Below are 16,407 nucleotides of genomic sequence, written 5' to 3' on the forward strand. Positions count from 1 at the left end.
CCCTCCCCTCCCTTTCCCTCCTCTCCCCTCCCCTCTTCGAAACAGGATCTCCGTATGTTGCTCAGGCTGCTCTCAAACTCCTGGGCTCAAGTGATCTGCTCACCTTGGGCTCCCAGAGTACAGGTGTGAGCCACTGTACCCGGCCTGAGCAGTTTCTTAAAAGTGTAAACATGCACCTACCATGTGATCCAGCCGTGCCACTCCTAGGTATTTACACAAAAGAAATGAAAACATATGTGCACACACAAGTATTCATCACAGCCTTATTGGAAACCATCCATCAGTGGGTGAATGAATCCACAATCTGTGGCACAGGAATGCTATGGAATAGTACTCAGCAACGAAAAGGAATGGAACACCGATAAAGGCAACAACACGGATGAGTCTCAACGTAACAATCCTGAGTGCAAAAATCAGACCCCTCCCTCTGAAAAGAGTACAGCTGCCCCTTGTGCAACGCAGGGGTTGGGGTGCCAGCCTCTTGCACAGTTGAAAATTTAAGTCTAACTTTTGAATCCCCCAAAACGTAACTGCTAATAGCTACCAGCCTTGCTGCTAACATAAAGTTGATTAACACATACCTTGTACGTTGTATGTATTATATGTTATATTCTCACAATAAAGTAAGCTAGAGAAAAGAAAATGTTACTAAGGAAATCACGAGAAAGAGAAAATATATTTACTGTTTATGCAGCAGAAGTGGGTCATCATAAAGGTCTTCATCCTTATCGTCCCCATGTTGAGTAGGCTGAGGAGGAGGAGAAAGAGGACAGGTTGGTCTTGCTGTGTCAAGGGTGGCAGGGACAGATGACAATCTGTGTATGAGGGACCCACACAGTTCAAATCTGTTCAAGTGTCGCCTGTATTTTCTGTGTCATCCCATTCCAATTATGTACAAAACTCTAGGAAATGCAAACGAATCTACAGGGACAGTCAGCAGATCAGTGGTTGCTGGGACAGGGTGTGGTTGGGAGGTGAGAATTACAAAGCCAGCCAGTGAGCTTTCGAGGGAGGCAGGCATGTTCATTTTATAGATGGGTGTTGGCTTTATAGGGTATATGCTAAAACTTATCAAATTGTGCAGTTGAAATATGTGAATTGTCTTGTTTATCAATTACACCCCCCAATAAGGTGGTTTAAAATAATGGCAGCGCCAATCTCCAGCTGATCAGTCAGGAAGATGAACCTGCCATGCCCCTCTTCCTGCCACGCCCCTCTTCCTGCCACGCCCCTCTTCCTGCCACGCCCCTCTTCCTGCCACGCCCCTCTTCCTGCCACGCCCCTCTTCAGGCAGCTCCTATGGTTCATGCCAGCAACATGAACAGTGACACACAGCATCATGGTGGAAGGGCCGGCTCCGGGTCTCACTCTATCCCTCACCTTGCCAGGCTACCCGGAGCCTCTGTCTTCTCATTGAGAAATAGGAATAATAACAGGACCTACGTCCAAGGTATAAGAAACAGAAGAAAGAGAATGTAAGAAAATCATGTCAAATGCTTAGTAAACATGTCATAAGTGGCAGCAGGCACAAGGCTTTGTGGGGACCCAAATAAAGGAGAAGTCACTTCTACCGAGGGAGCAGAGGCTGAAAAGATTTCTCCCCTGCACCTGCAGTGGGTGTGAGCTGGAAAAGAGACAGAGAAGAGTCAACCAGGAGCAGGTGCGGAGGGGTGGATGGGGCGGAGCAGAGCAAGGACTCTCCAGACAGAACTAACGGACTGTGGTACCCGGACTCTCACGTTCTAGAAACAGGGACAGTGTGGCGTAGCCAGTGTGCAGGGCAGGGAGTGTCCTGGCTAGTTAGGACCGTAGGGCTGGCAGGAGGCACCATCCTTGAGGGTCTAAGGGACACTGACATTATCCTTCAGGCTGGGGGCTCTCACCTTCGGGTGTCAGAGGGATTTCTCTGGAGACCACGAGTTTCACATGAAGTTTTAAAATGTGCGCGCAATAAAAACAAACAAATTTAAACCCTCTATTTTGGCACAGTCCTTTTCAATGAAAAGACATGCTCCTCTGGTAGAAAACCGTCATTTCTCAAGTCCGTGTTGATAAGAGTGCAGTGTGATTATACGTTCTTGAGCAGCCATGATTTTGCTTTAAATGATCAGTCCATGGGCCGCTGGGGTTTAGGGCCGAGGAGGACTGTGCAGAAGTGTGTGTGGTCATTCCGCGTTTCTTGTTCCCTTGGGCTGCCATGCAGATGGCCCAGGAGCAGGGAGATGTCTAGGAAGGAGGGGCCAGCCAGCCAGGCAGGTCTGTGGGGTTCAGGGAGGGTCCCTCTGTGAGGGAAGACTCCTGCCTGAGAAGAAGGTATGAGGCGTTGGTGGGGAGGGTGAGGCCTGGCACCTCGACTCCCAGGGCCAAGAAGACCTTGGGAGAGGGATGGGGGGCGGCCTGGGAGACATGAGTCAGCACCGTGCTGTCAGGGGCGCTGGGTGGGTCACTGGGGACGATGCAGGCAGGTGCAGGGACCAGGGGTCAGACATCCTGGCTGGCTCTGCCTCACTGGCCCAGATCTTGGGGGTGATGGGGGCCTGGGGGCTGGCTGAGTACCTGGGATTAGCCTGGCCCGAGAGCACATTGGAGCTCTCCTCAGGGGCTGGGGCCCTGCAGATTTCATCTATGGGCACTGCGGAGTATGTTTCCACTGCAAGGCATGGGGTCGGGGAAGAGCTGCTTCCTGGGGGCTTCCAGAAGGGAGGAATCCATCCTCCCTTTTGCCTGGCATTGTGCGGTTGAGCTGATGAGGGGTGGTGGGGGGGTGGTGTACCCCTTGAGTACAGGCTGCTCTCTGCACCTCCATCCCTCCCGCTCCTTGTCCCAAATCAGACTCTACTGGTCCTCAGGGGTGAGGTGGGCACTGAGCTCGACAGGGGAGGTGAAGTGGGGAGCAGGAGAGATGAAGGGATGGATATTTATAGTCTAGTGGGATCCAGGCTGAGGTTGACATCTGCGCAGAAGTGGTCGTGGCTGCGCCAGTCATTCAGGGAAGGCTTCCTCGAAGAGGAGCCATCTGAGCTGAGTCTGTAGGGAGACTTAGTATCCTAGAGGGAAGGTATAAGAGGAGAGGGAGAGGAGAGAGCCTGGTGAGGGCAGAGGGGAAAACCACTGGGCATTTCAGCAATCCTGGTAGGTCTAGGGGCTGCGGGGCAGGGGTGGCCATTGGAAGGTGGGGTTGCAGAGCTCCTGGCACCTGTAGTTTAGGGCACCCCATCCTTGGTCAGGGAGCAGCCAACTGCCTCAGTTTACCTTCAGGGCGTCTGAGGAATATGTGTGTTCTCACCCTCAAGTGAATGTCTCAGGTCTGTTGATTAAACAGAAGCCGCCACAGGGGTGGGTCCGGGGAAGCTGTGTGAAGTGAAGCCCATTGGAATTTGGGGAGGAAGCCAGTACCCCCGCCTCACTCTGTGCTTCTCCGAGAGGAGGAAGCCTGCTCTACTCTTCAGAAACAGAAGTGACGGATGCAGTGGAGGCATGAAAGGCAGGGGTTCTTTGGACTTTCATTGCTTTCTGATTTCTAATCTTGGCCCACATTGACTCAAGCCTAATAGCACCCAGCCCTAACCACCCCCCGCCCCCACCATGTGGATGAATTTGCCAAAGACACACTCATGCCCATGGTTAGAATCATCCGTTTTCGTCTACAGGCACCTGAGACATCCTCCAACCCATGGTTCTCAAAGCGGGGTCCTGGAGCAGCAGTGTCAATGTTACCCAAATCCTCGTTAGAAATGCAAATTCTCAGCCCCCACTTTTATAAATTGGGGGTGGGGTCCAGCCATCTGTGGTTTAAAAAGCCGCCAGATGACTCTGAGGCGGGCTCCAGTGTGAGTCACTGAACGAATCCACCGCTCCTCAAAGGATTTTGGTTTTGTTTAAATCACAACTCTCAGTGAAATACATTCCACATTTATACATATGTAACAAATCTCTCAAACAAGCAAGTCTCACAAAACAGTACTTATCCTTCCTCCATGAGAGGCACTGAGACATTTTTCATCCTGTTCTATTTTCCTTCCTTACAAAGCACTTTTGATCGAGACCCCTGAGTCAATTTCACAACCCAGGCATAAGTCACACGCACAGTGTGAAAGGCCAGTTCCAACCCGGCTGCGTTGACTGGCCTGTCCACATCACACCAGTGGCCCGTGGCTGTCAGTGTTCCAGCCAGGCTGGGGCCTGTGCCCTGGTATCCTGCCCAGTGCTCTCCGACCTGAGGCAGATGGCCAGGGCCCTGCCCGCCTGCCCTCTGACCGGCTCCACCCACAGTGCCAGCAGACCCTGTCCTTCTGTGGCCAGGGCTCCCCTCAGGGCCCACCTCGAAGCCCTCCCCTTCAGAGCCTCTGATTGGAGCCTGAGCCCATCACATCTGGTCCCGAGAGCTGAGGCCCCACCCCTTGGAGCCACAGGCCCTGCCCTAGGAACTTAATTCCGCGGCAGCCTGGCCTTCATTCCTACCACTGCTGGGGACCTCTTTGTACCTGGCACACACTCTGCCCCCTCCGCTCCGTTCCATTTCCCTCTTAGTTGCCCTGGTGACCTCCCTACCCTCTCAAACACCTGTATTTGTGTGTTGCCAAGGCCACTACTTCCCAGGTAGAAATCCTGGCGTCCTCCAGACTGTGCCCAGGGAACTTGGGTTTCATTCATTAAGAGAGACTGGAAATGTGTTTTATGATCCGTGTATCTGGGGAAGGAGGTGCATCAGAGAGCAGCTGGCTTTCCCTGCCAGGCACTACTGGTCTGTAATGGTGGGGCTGACTTAAAATGGTTTGGGACCTCTTGCCTCCAAAGCAGTCCCTGGCCACTGCCCTTTGTGGCTGTAATTGTAGAGTGGACGTCACAAGCCCTTCCAAGGCGGCATCATTCACAACCCCTTCTTGTGTAGCCGGTAGAGAGACGGCGGTGTGGCTCTGCAGCATGCATGGCTTTGGTACAGTCCCTTAACCTGCCACGCCTCTGTCTGCTCACCTCTAGGACGGAATGAAGACCGGTAATTGCCCCTCACGTTGGATTAGCTGCCTTGCAGGGTTGCTGTAAGATTCAGTGAGAAAACACGCGGGCTCCGTCATTGAGTTCCTATCCTTCCATTCACATGCTTTGTTCTGAGAATCACCCTCTGCCAGTGCCACAGAGGAGAGGATTGCCAAGGCCCATCCTCTGGTGGAACCTCCTCTGTGATAAATAAACAAAACCATATTCCCAGAATCCACTGGAAAAAAGCTTTGGGATTAAAACCAGCTGTAGCTCAGTTCCTGAAATTCCATCCAAGCATAAGAGAGCAGAGGGAGAGAGGGGAAGGGTGGGAATGTGTGTGGCAGGGCAGCAATGAGTCACAGGACAGCGGAGTGAGTCACGGCAAGTGAACATGCCCGTGCCAGAACTCTGGGTCAGCTTTTGCTGGTGGCCCTGGCCAGCTTGACAGAGCATGGGCACTAGGCTATAACCGCCAATGGGGCCTGGCATGGGAGCTGGGGTTGACTCGGGTCTGAATCCCAGTGCCTTCTGGGTTCCAGAGCAGACTGTCAGTGGGCAGTTGGGTTGGTACAGGGCTGGAGTGAGTGGGCACGGTGTGACTGAGGCTGCCTGGCAGCTGGGGGGCTCCGTGGCTGTCCTAAACTCTAGATTCTTGAGCTGCAGCTCAAGATAGATTCCTGCCCTGGAGTTACCTTCCTGGAACTCGGCAGCTCCCAGTGGGGTTCTGGGAGGGACAGGGAGGGCCGTGGAAGCTGTGTGGCACCAGGGCAAAACCTTAGACTCAGGGCATCCTTGGTTCAAGTCTTGCCTGTGCTACTTAGCATCCCAGTGACTTTGCACAGCGGTGCTCGTATCATAAACCTGTTTTCTCAGCTGTAAAGTAGTGGTAATATGGATGTCTCGTGGGCCTATGCAGGATAAGTGAGTCAGGGCTAGAAACCTGTCCTCACACAGTCAGGCACATGCAGAACACAGGGGAAATGTTGGCTTTTACTGTTATGGATGGACCTGGGCCCACCACTTTTTAGCAGGCTGTTCGCTTCTCTGAATCTCAGTTTCCCTCTTTGTCAAATGGGACAAATAATGCCCGACACATGACTGCCCACCACATGACAGTCACTCCTTGAAACTGACTTTGCCCCTTTCTTTACTTGGGAACACTCCTAAAACACGATTGTGGGATTGTGTTAGGTCCCAAGCAGGATTCTTGGAGCCTCTGTATCACTGAATGACGAGAAGAATTACACTATTTTAAAATTCTCAGATAATTTTAATTTATTGACTTATTTATTTATTTGTTTATTTTGAGACGGAGTCTCACTGTCCCCCAAGCTAAAGTGCAATGGCGCAATCTCATCTCACTGCACCCTCCACCTCCTAGCTCAAGTGATTCTCCTTCCTCAGCCTCTCAAGTAGCTGGGATTACAGGCGCATGACATCACGTCCAGCTAATTTTTGTATTTTTAGTAGACAACATGGTTTCGCCATGTTGGCCAGGTTGGTCTCAAACTCCTGACCTCAGGTGATCCGCCTGCCTTGGCATTCCAAAGTGTTGGGATTACAGGTGTGAGCCACCGCACCTGGCCCCAGAGAATTTTAAAAACTGCTGTTAGAATGTTGGAGGGATTGAGCCAGGGGTCAGAACCTGATCCTTGTGGGGCATCAGCCCCTCACCAGTGGCGTTGCAAGCCAAGGAGGGGCCCCACCCAGCACCCCGAGCTTTGAAGAGCTGGAGAAGGGGAAGGGAGGGAGAGAGGTCTGTGCCCAGCGACCCCAGGACACAGGGCTGTCAGCCCCAGTGGGCAATCCATGTGCTGACCTGGCAGGTGAACTGCGCCGGGTGTTTTCTTCAGTGTCAGTATCTTGTCCTTCCTGCCAGGCTGGTCCCCCAGAGACCAAATTGCAGCTCGGCCAATTGCTTTCAGGCCTGGAATCAGGGCAAAGGGAGCTGGTGTCCAGATGGACATTCACCTTACCCGATGGACCACAGGTGCAGCCTGGCCTGGGGACCCATGCATCTATTTCCCCCTGTCCTCTGCTCTGCCCTGGGTCACAGGAGGGCTCACCCCCTGCAGGCTGCGTTGTCCGGGCTCCCCTATACTGGCTTCTGGCGGGACCAGGGGTAAGTAGTCGGCTGTGGGTTTCTCTGACAGCCTCTCTGCCCTGGGTGACACCTGCAGCAGCTGTATTTCCTTCGGGGGCTCCGCGGCCCCCAGCACGGGTCTGGCCACATCTGACGTCATCTCCCCGCCTTGTCTCTCCAGCCTAGGGCTTGATCTCTGGGCTTCTTTTTGTCTCCTTGCAGCTTCTCCTTCCTCCTCCGCATCACACACTCCTGGTTCATAGCTGGACTTGGAGGGGCTTTACTCTGCTGGTGGGACATTGAGTCACACAGGGTTGCTTTCCTCCCAGGGGAAGTTCTGTTGTGCCCCATGGTAGGTGAAGTTCAACTTTATTTTGGAGGCAGTATGGTCCACTGAGAAGAATCTAGGGCTTCAGAATCCAGTAGAACAAGGTTCAGATCTCAGTGCCATTGCGAGTGTCTCCACGCCCTGGGCCAGTGACTGCAGTCTGTGCACCCTTTTCTGGGGTTGTGGAAGGTGACAGCCGCTCCTGGGCCCTGAGCACCTATTACTGACCAGGAGCTCCCCACACCTGCCTCAGTAGATGCTGCTGCTGTGCCTGGGGTTGTAGGGGAGGGGACTGCCCAGGCCGCCAGCTCTTGGGCCGCAGAGCTCAGCTGAGAGGAAGCCTGGCTGCTTCTCCTCTGCTGCTCCTCAGAAGGGTGGGGGCTGTCTCTCAGACCAGGAGGCCAGGAGGCTTAAACGGGGTGGCTTTTGGACAAGAGCCTCACGTGGCATCATGTGGCGTGTGCATGTCGTTATTTCATGGGTGTTAGCACCTTGTCTTCCGTGGCTGGCTTTTTTTTTCCAGTCTGCGTCACGTTTTCCGGTATCCCTGAGTCAACCACACACTTCTTTATGACTTTTCAGCTTCTTCAGAGTGCTCTGAGCTTTCTCTATGACTCAAATTAAGATGTCCCATTTTGAGAAGGTGGCTCAGGCCTGGAGCTCAGATTCTGGAAGCTTCCTGTCCTCTGCCAAAGTGCACCCTTGCAGCCCGTTCCTGGGGAGGCTGTCTCCAGCCATGCCCACAGGCCTTGTCCACCTCTGGCGGACTGGCTGGTCTTGCAGGCACTTGGCTTTTGACCCGGGTTCTGTGTTCTGAGCATGGGCTCAGTCTCAAGCCTGCCTCATCATCTGTCCCAGCTCGGGGGTTTCCGTCATGAAGGAAAAAAAAATCACTTCTCTTCCGCTGTCATTTGTGATAACCACATGGATGCTGAAACCCAAAACCAAGACTGTTTCCTTTCTGTCTCCTCCCTACACCAGCGCCAGCCTGAACCAGAAAGGGTCAGTGCCCTCATGGCCAGCCCTCTCACTGACTCAGTGGGGACAGCTCAGAGACATGCCCAGAGCCCCGCTTCCCCGCCGCCTGCAGCCACACCCCAGGGATGTCCCCAGGCAGGGCTTGAAAACAGAAACTACTTTTATTTTTCTTTTTGCCCCCAACACATTTCTTTTGCAATGTTGTTTGGAAAATTCATAGTTTCTTAATTTTTTAAATACTATCTTCATTTAACCAGTCCAGAGATAAAGTTCTCCCCTCACAGAGAAGCACGATGGCTGTGCTCACTCCTGCAGCCTTTCCTCGTTGTCCTTGGCCATGTGCATCTGCTGTCTCTGCAGTGACCCCAGCCTCAGCCCTCCGAGTGCAGGGCGCTTCCCTCCTCCACCCACCCTGGCCTGGAGCTGTCTCCCTGCCTCCCCCCTCCAGTGCCTAACCCTTGCCCCCTCCGGTGCCCTCAGCAAGCAGTGCCTCCCAGCCACCTTCCTCGAGCCAGATGATAACCACTCCTTTGAGGTCCCATGACCCTGTTCTGTCTCAAGGTTCATGCTGGCCTTGCTGTAGCTGCCTTATCCCCCCCCCGACCCCCACTGCGCTGGACTTGGAGCCTCTCAAGGCCAGGGCCGTACTTGGTTTGTTTGCACATCCTCGGCACTGTGCTTAGCAGCCACTTAGTGCACAGATTCATTAGTCTACCAGCCGGTAACCCAGTTCCTGCGACCCCCCAACCCCAAGCCGGTGATACAGCTGCTGTCTGGGTGCAGGTTCCCACCTCCAGCCCACACCTGTGCGTTTGGTAAAAGGAACTATTTCCAAGCATAGTGCGTACGCCAGGCTCTGGGCAGGTATGTTTATTTTATTTTATTATTTTATTTTAGAGACAGAATCTCTCTGTGTCGCCCAGGCTGGGGTGCTGTGGTACCATCATAGCTCAATGCAGCCTGGACCTTCTGGAATTCAAGTGACCCTCCCACCTGGCTAATTTTTTTGTTTTTTGGTAGAGATGAGGTCTCACTCTCAGCCTGGTCTTAGCCTCAAGTGATCCTCCGGTATCAGCCTCCCAAAGTGCTGGGATTACAGGTATGAGCCACTGTACTTGGCTGGGTTTTTTAATTAATTAAATCTAGCTGTTGTTATCCCCATTTTCCAGATGAGAAGATGGACACCCAGAGAGGTCAAGTGACCAGCCAGATGCCACACAGCTAGTGAGTCATGGGGTCTTGACCCCTAGGACCAGTCCCAGGTCCTCCTGGCCTCATGGCTGGCTCTAGCCCAGGCCCGTGCCTGTGAGGTCACCTAGCCAGCTAGCTTTCCTGCCTGCTGAGCCTTCTGCAGTTGCTGGCTGTGGCCTTGGACCACCAGAGATAGGAGTCGGCCCGCAACAGCCTGTAGGCCAAATGCCCTTGTGGTCTGCTTTTGTCTAGCCAGTGAGCTAAGAATGGTTCTGATATTTTTAAAGGGTTGTAAGAACAAAGAAGACTATGCGACAGACACTGTATGTGGCCTGAGACAGCTGTCTTCTACCTGACCCTTTCCAGGAAGAGTGTGCCCCTATACCCCTGCCAATGCACAGCGTCCCCAGACCATTCTTCCTTGGAAGGGGTTCAGGGAGTGACTAGTGGCTGTGCAATGGCCATGGGAGGCTGGCTTACCTCGGCCTGCCTTAGAGGGAGTGGTGATGCAGGAAGCACTGCTCTAGGCTGGCTGAGGACGCGTCCCACAGGCAGACAAAGGGAGCCAGGGCCCAGAGCAGTCCGGCTGGTCCCCAGGCTTGCAGGGGTCATGGTAGCATCGACCCTTTCAACCCACAACCTCAGAGGTCCCTCAGAGACTTCCTGTTCAACACTCAGTGTGCAGTTGGGGAAGCTGAGGCCCAGAGACGCAAAGGTTCATGCCCAGGGCCAATGTCCAGATTCCAGGTTCAGGGCTTTCTCCCATCTTCCCCACCTCAGCCATACCCGGGCATTTAGGTAGCCCCTACCCCTCTCCCGACCCAGCACTGCAGGGGACTTCATCTGCTCATTTGTCCCTTCAGTCAACATTCATGAAGGGATGTCAGCTTGACTCGAGAGGCCCAGGGTGCATCGGTCTGAGCTGCGGCCCTGCACAGGCAGGTGGGGAGACTGGCCTGCACAGGAGAGCGTGGGGCGGGCACAGGGGCCCTGGGCTTCCTTACTAGACAGCGATTTGCTGGGGAGGGGACATGCTCCTCAGAGAGACGATGGGCTTGACTCTGGCAGAGGGGAAGCTACTGGCTGAGAATGGCACATCTGTCGCTGGCGGCTTGTGAGGAGGGATGCAGGAAGACGCAGACTTGACACAGGGTGGCCTCGGGCCGGTTGGAAGACTGTGCTGTGACAGATCTGTTAAGTGGGGCTGTGACCTGCTGGATTGTTTTAGAAAGTCCTGACCAGGCACAGTGGCTCACGCCTGTAATCCCAGCACTTTGGGAGGCTGAGGAGGATGGATCACCTGAGGTCAGGAGTTCGAGACCAGCCTGGCCAATCTGGTGAAACCTTGTCTCTACTAAAAATATAAAAATTAGCAGGGTGTGGTGGTGCACACCTGTAATCCCAGCTACTCTGGAGGCTGAGGCAAGAGAATTGCTTGAAACCGGGAGACAGAGGTTGCAGTGGGCCGACATGGTGCCACTGTACATTAGCCTGAGCAACAGAATAGGACTCCATCTCAAAAAAAGAAAAAAAAAAAGGAAGTCCCCCTGACTGCCGCTGGGAGGGATGGGAAGAGGACCAGAAGCTCGCTAGGGTTCCCTGAGGACCAGGTGCCTTCATTCACCAAAGGACATGTTGCTGCCCTCTCTCTGAGGGAGGGTCTGGCAGTCCTCACCCACCCAGCCACCTCACTGTCCCCAAGGACTCCACCTTCACCCCTGGCTTCCACAAGGGACCAGCCCATGAGGTTCCCTGGTGAGATTCCAGTGACAGGTGCCTGGGAAGAGTGTCTTTCTTGTTAAATCAGTTATGGATGTCACTTGGTTGCTTTTTAATGTTGGAAACTTTTTTTTTTTTTTGAGACAGATTCTCACTCCATCACCCAGATGGAGTGCAGGCTCACTGCAGCTTCAGCCTCCCAGGCTCAAGTGATCCTCCCACCTCAGCCTCCCAAGTAGCTGGGACCACAGGCGTGCGACATCATGTGCAGCTAATTAATATTTTTAAATTATTTGTAGAGAGGCTGTCTCACTATGTTTGAGACCCAGTCTGGTCTCAAACTCCTGGGCTCAAGTGATCCTCTCACCTCACCCTCCCAAAGTGCTGAAATTACAGGCATGAGCCATGGTGCCGGCCCCAGATATTTCAACTTTGTTGAGGGAACAGGCTCTCCTTTTGATTGGCAGTTAGAAGGCCTGGAGCAGAGCTCCTCCCTGGGGTCCATGGACCGACAGGGGCCTCCAGCTAGAATTCGGGAGCCTACGAACCTGGATAGGAAGCTAGCTATGTCCTCATTGCTGCGCACCTCTGACTGATAGTATTTCCTTCAATTACGCGTGAAGCGAAGCCAAAGCGAAGCCCTCTCTGGTATTCATGACGCCTGGAGCTTTGTCATGTGTAATTTTGGGTGGCATTCACAGTCATTGCAGATATCTTGAAATGTCATTTATGCTCAGCACTATTTCAAAATTACAGTAGCTATTAGGCCTACTGTTAAATCTTGTGATTTAATGTGTTAAGAGAGAGGCAAGCGAGTGTTGGTATCTCATGACATTTGATTTTTAGTATTTGGTAACTAGGTTTTAACATGATCCATTTCCTTTGTAATTCTTTGCATTTTATTCTTGGCATTTAAAGCCCTTACTCTGAGGAGCGGCTCAGGGAAAAGTTCCCCGGCTTGCAGCTCATCCACCTGCAGTCACACGTGTGCTCATCGCGCAGCTTCCTCATCCTCTGAGAGCTTCTTTAGAGTAGGATAGCATCTGCTGTCTCTCTATGTGATGCTGTGGTCGCAGCATCAGGCCTGGCTCTTAGCATGTGCTTAAGTCCTATATTTCATTGAACTGACACAAAATAGTCAGAATTGGCCAAGAGGAGGCTCAGGTTTCCTGAACTTGACCTGCAGCCTCTCCCAGCCCACAGCTTGGTTGGTCTGAAGCACCCACTTGCTCCACCCCACTGGGTCCCTGGGTTTCATCTGCTGTACCCTCCTGACACCAGCCACTGAGCCTCACAGGCCATGGGCATTGCCAAGAAAAAGGGTGCTCCAAAGCCTCGCTGCCTCTTGGTGATCAGAGCTGCGATTCCCCACCGTCCTGTCATCTGAGACTCGGCTCTGCCTCTCCCATTCCTTGCTTAATAACAATAAAAGCCAAGTTTTTGGAAGCCAGTCACACACTAGCCAAGAAATTGGAGCCACGACAAATCAATTTAAACGCTTGCGCATCTGATGTGCTTTTCAAGCGAAGCTTTCAAAGGCAGGGAGTGGCTACAGGGAACATATTAAGTTGTTAGAAAAAGATCAAAACAGCTCTGAAAGAAAAACAACTCGTTGGGAGAATCAGAGGACGGGTTCCCAGAGCACAGCCCGCTAGGCCACCCGCCTGCCCTGGCCAGTCTGCCTCCTTTGGCCCAGCAGTCTGATGGCCCCTTCCATTTCCTCCTTCTCTCTGGTGGGTTCTCCCTTGAAGCTTCCTCTGGCCCTGGGCAGGGCCTGGGGAGAGGGCCCAGGCTCCCAGTAGCTGCTCATTGAGCTGATGGTAATTCCTTCAATTACACATGAGGCAAAGCCAAAGCGTAGCAAACAGATGGCCTCACCAACTCACGACTGAAGACGATTTTTATTTTTAATCACGATGATTTTTACTGTGATGTAATAAAAATTGTGATGTGATGTAAATTCTAAGTGCCTAAGAAAAAACAAGGGAAAAAACCTTCCAGCGGTGGTCCTACCCACCACAGACAATCACCCTCAACCAAGTAGCTTTCAAGGTCACCGAGCCTCTCCCCTCGTGCCAGGGAGAGAGGGAGAGGCCTGGGGGGTCCTATGGGATGTGCTTAAAAGCCATGTCTGGGAGAGGCTAAGGCCACTGCACACAGTGCTGGCTTGATAACATAGACCCTTTAATGGCAAGACTTCCCAGCCTTTTTCTGGAACTTCTGGGCTCAAGGTATCCTCCTGCCTCAGCCTCCCAAAGTTTTGGAATTATAGGCATGAGCCACCATGCCCAGCCCCAGCCTTTTTCTATGAGTGTAGTTTTTGTTCATGTTTCATTTTGCTTTACTAGTTGTAGAGTTGTGACTACTTAATATATAATTTTGTCTCATTTTTTGGTATTGCCATTATATCCTAAAAATTCCCTGTCACATATTCATTTTAAGCCTCCTTTTGCGGGCTGCATAAGATTCTAAAGTGCAAGTGTACCTTAACTTACTTAAGTAATCCCCTATAATTGGGCATGTGGGTTGTTTCTGGTTTCGTTTTGCTTTTTTAAATAATGCTGTGTTGAGTTTTCCAATGCGTGAAACCTTATATCCATTCTGGGCTCATTCAGCAAACAACATTGGGCTTACTCTGCACAAGGCATTGTGGGAGATTGGAGGATAAACCAGACACAATCCCTTTAAATAAAATGCAGACGCTAATAACTTTCGTTCAAAGCAGTTACACAGTTGCTATACGCAGACAGCTGAAACTGGAATGCCTGGGCTTGATGGAGTTTTAAGTCACGGGAGAAAATCCAAGACTTTGCAGCATAGTCCAGGGGAAGTCAAGTGCACGGTTTGCAAAGGGGTCCCCTGGCAGGTGGCATGTGCCAGCAGGCAGGTGTTACCTAGGGTCGGCTGGAAGCGGGTTGCTTCTCAAGCGTTAAGTTCATTGTCAGTGGTTGCTGGGAGTGCTCCGGGGAGGTCAGGGGTGGGCGGCTCAGAGGGAAACTTTAGCAGCACCCACCCATGATCTCAGGTCAGTGGAGCAGTGGTGACCGCATGCACCTAACACGGCCATCCCCAGCTTGAGAGGTTCATCTCAGGGGGAACTCAGGGTGTGTGTCGGCTTGGCCCACACCCAGAGCTGTGTTCCCTCTGCGATCCACTCAAATCAACATCGTTCTGGGTCCTGACATCTCAGACAGCAGGTTTGGAGATGCTCTGTTGGAGAGTGTGCAATATGAATAGACAGACGAGAGATGCCTCTGAGCCCCAAGCTGGGAGAAGAGGAAGCAGGGAAGTGAGGAGCCCGAAGAGAAAGCTGTTTTCCAGGCTAGAGCCCTGGGCCGCTTCTCCCAGACAGCAGACCTGTTTTCCTTCCCTGCCTAATTGCAGTCCTGACAGACACGCTCACCTCTGGCCGAATTGCCCAACTGGGAGCACCAGGAGGGCGTTGGTGGTGGGAGTGGGCCTGTCCCAGGTGTCCTGCCGGGGTCTCTCCGCAGCCCCTGCACCCCTGCCTGTCGGCCTGATCTGTGGCCCTTTCTTCAGTCCCTGCAGGTGCCATGACTCAGCAGCCCCAGGAGGACTTTGACAGGAGCGTGGAGGATGCCCAGGCATGGATGAAGGCTGTGCAGGATCAGCTGCAGGTCAATGACAACACGCAGGGGCCCCGCGCGGCCCTGGAGGCCAGGCTGCGGGAGACAGAGGTATGCAGAGGCGTGGCCTCCAGTGGCCCCATCCCACCCCCTCAGAGCTCAGGTTTCTTGTCTGTTAAATGGCAAGGGTGGACTAGACAGGTGCTTCTTAAACTCTGATGTGCACACGGATCTCCTGGAGATTTTGTTTAAGGGCAGACTCTGATGGGGTCTGTGGAGGTGAGACCTGAGACTTTGCTTTTGACAAGTTCCCAGTAATGCTGTTATTGCTGGTCCTTGGAACACACTCTGATGACAGGAACTAGAGCCTGTCCTCTCACCCTCCTGTCCCTGCAGGGGGCACCTGTGCAGTCAGGTGGGTCCCCAGCCCTTGCTGGCCCAGGCCTGGCCTCCCACCGCTTCTCTGCTTCCACCTGGCTGGGGTTCCTGCCAGATCTAGGTGGGCCACGGTCTTTTTCCAGAGGGGCGGGGAAGGGACTCTGTCCAGCAAGGAGTGACTTCCTGAGCTTCTCCAGAACCAGAGCCTGGCTTTACCCACCACCTGGCACAAGTCCATGTAGCACCAAGTGCTGGCACCCAGTGCCTGGCCTGGCATCATGGTGCCCTGTCAGAGGGTGGGCTGCCCGAGGCCTGGGGACAAGAGGGAAGAATGCTGAGCTAAGGGTCAGAGGCCTGAGTTATAGTCTCTGCTAATGCTAGATTGCTGTGTGACCTTGGTCAAGTCACTGTCCCACTCTGGGCCTCGGCTTTTCCATCTACACATGGAGCTGTTGACTTACACACCTCTGGGGTCACCTCCATTTAGATATTCCATAATTCTAATTTATCACCTAACACTGGTTGCTCTGAGGGGAGGGCCTGACCCCTCCTGCAGCAAACACATCGCCCAGCCAGGCTGGAAGCAGTGGTGACCCCACAGCTGGCTCCCTTGTGTTTCCTTTGTCTTCTGGATTCCGCACATGGTATTGCACGTACCTCATGCCCTTTCTGGAAGTGGACAGTGGAAATTAAGAATCCGCATCACCTTTTCCGAGTCAGCCTTTGATGTCAGTGTCACCACCACATCTGGAGGCAGGAGCCATTGTCTGCATTTTACAGTTGGGAAAATGGAGTCTCCTCGCATGGAGTCCTGTGACTGGAGAGCCCTCTCACCCACGTTCAAGCTGTCTTCTGTGCTCCCCTCACCTTCTGTTCAGAAAGCTCCCTGACAGTTCACCCAAGAGTGGAACACCCCCATGTTCTGCCATCCCTGTGCCAGGTCTAGGCTGTGCAGGTGGGTGAGGCCCACCCTGCTCTTGGGGGTTTCCAGCCCAATGGAGACACGTATACAATCAGGGCAACCGCACAAGCGTGTCTAAGGCACACCCCTAACATGGGTCTCATGACGTGATTCTCCTCCTCTAAAACCTTCCATGGCTCTCACTGTCCACCAAAGAAAAAGCAAACTTCACCTGGCATCAAAAGTCCCCCACTATCTGTAC

At 53.1% G+C, this 16,407-nt stretch overlaps 1 protein-coding gene across 2 annotated transcripts in view; it reads left to right on the forward strand.

The window, feature by feature from the left end:
- The window catches only part of SYNE3 (spectrin repeat containing nuclear envelope family member 3), a 97,355-nt gene that overhangs the window by 27,802 nt on the left and 53,146 nt on the right, over window positions 1-16,407 (forward strand). For both annotated transcript variants that reach the window (XM_017528184.2, XM_037738351.1), the window contains exon 2: window positions 14,820-14,977. In XM_017528184.2, the coding sequence (XP_017383673.1) occupies window positions 14,834-14,977 (144 nt within the window). In that variant the 5' untranslated portion in view covers window positions 14,820-14,833. The remainder of the gene's footprint in view (window positions 1-14,819; window positions 14,978-16,407) is intronic.

Source organism: Cebus imitator, unplaced genomic scaffold (assembly GCF_001604975.1).
Source record: "Cebus imitator isolate Cc_AM_T3 unplaced genomic scaffold, Cebus_imitator-1.0 Scaffold52, whole genome shotgun sequence".
Classification (NCBI taxonomy): Eukaryota; Metazoa; Chordata; class Mammalia; order Primates; family Cebidae; genus Cebus; species Cebus imitator.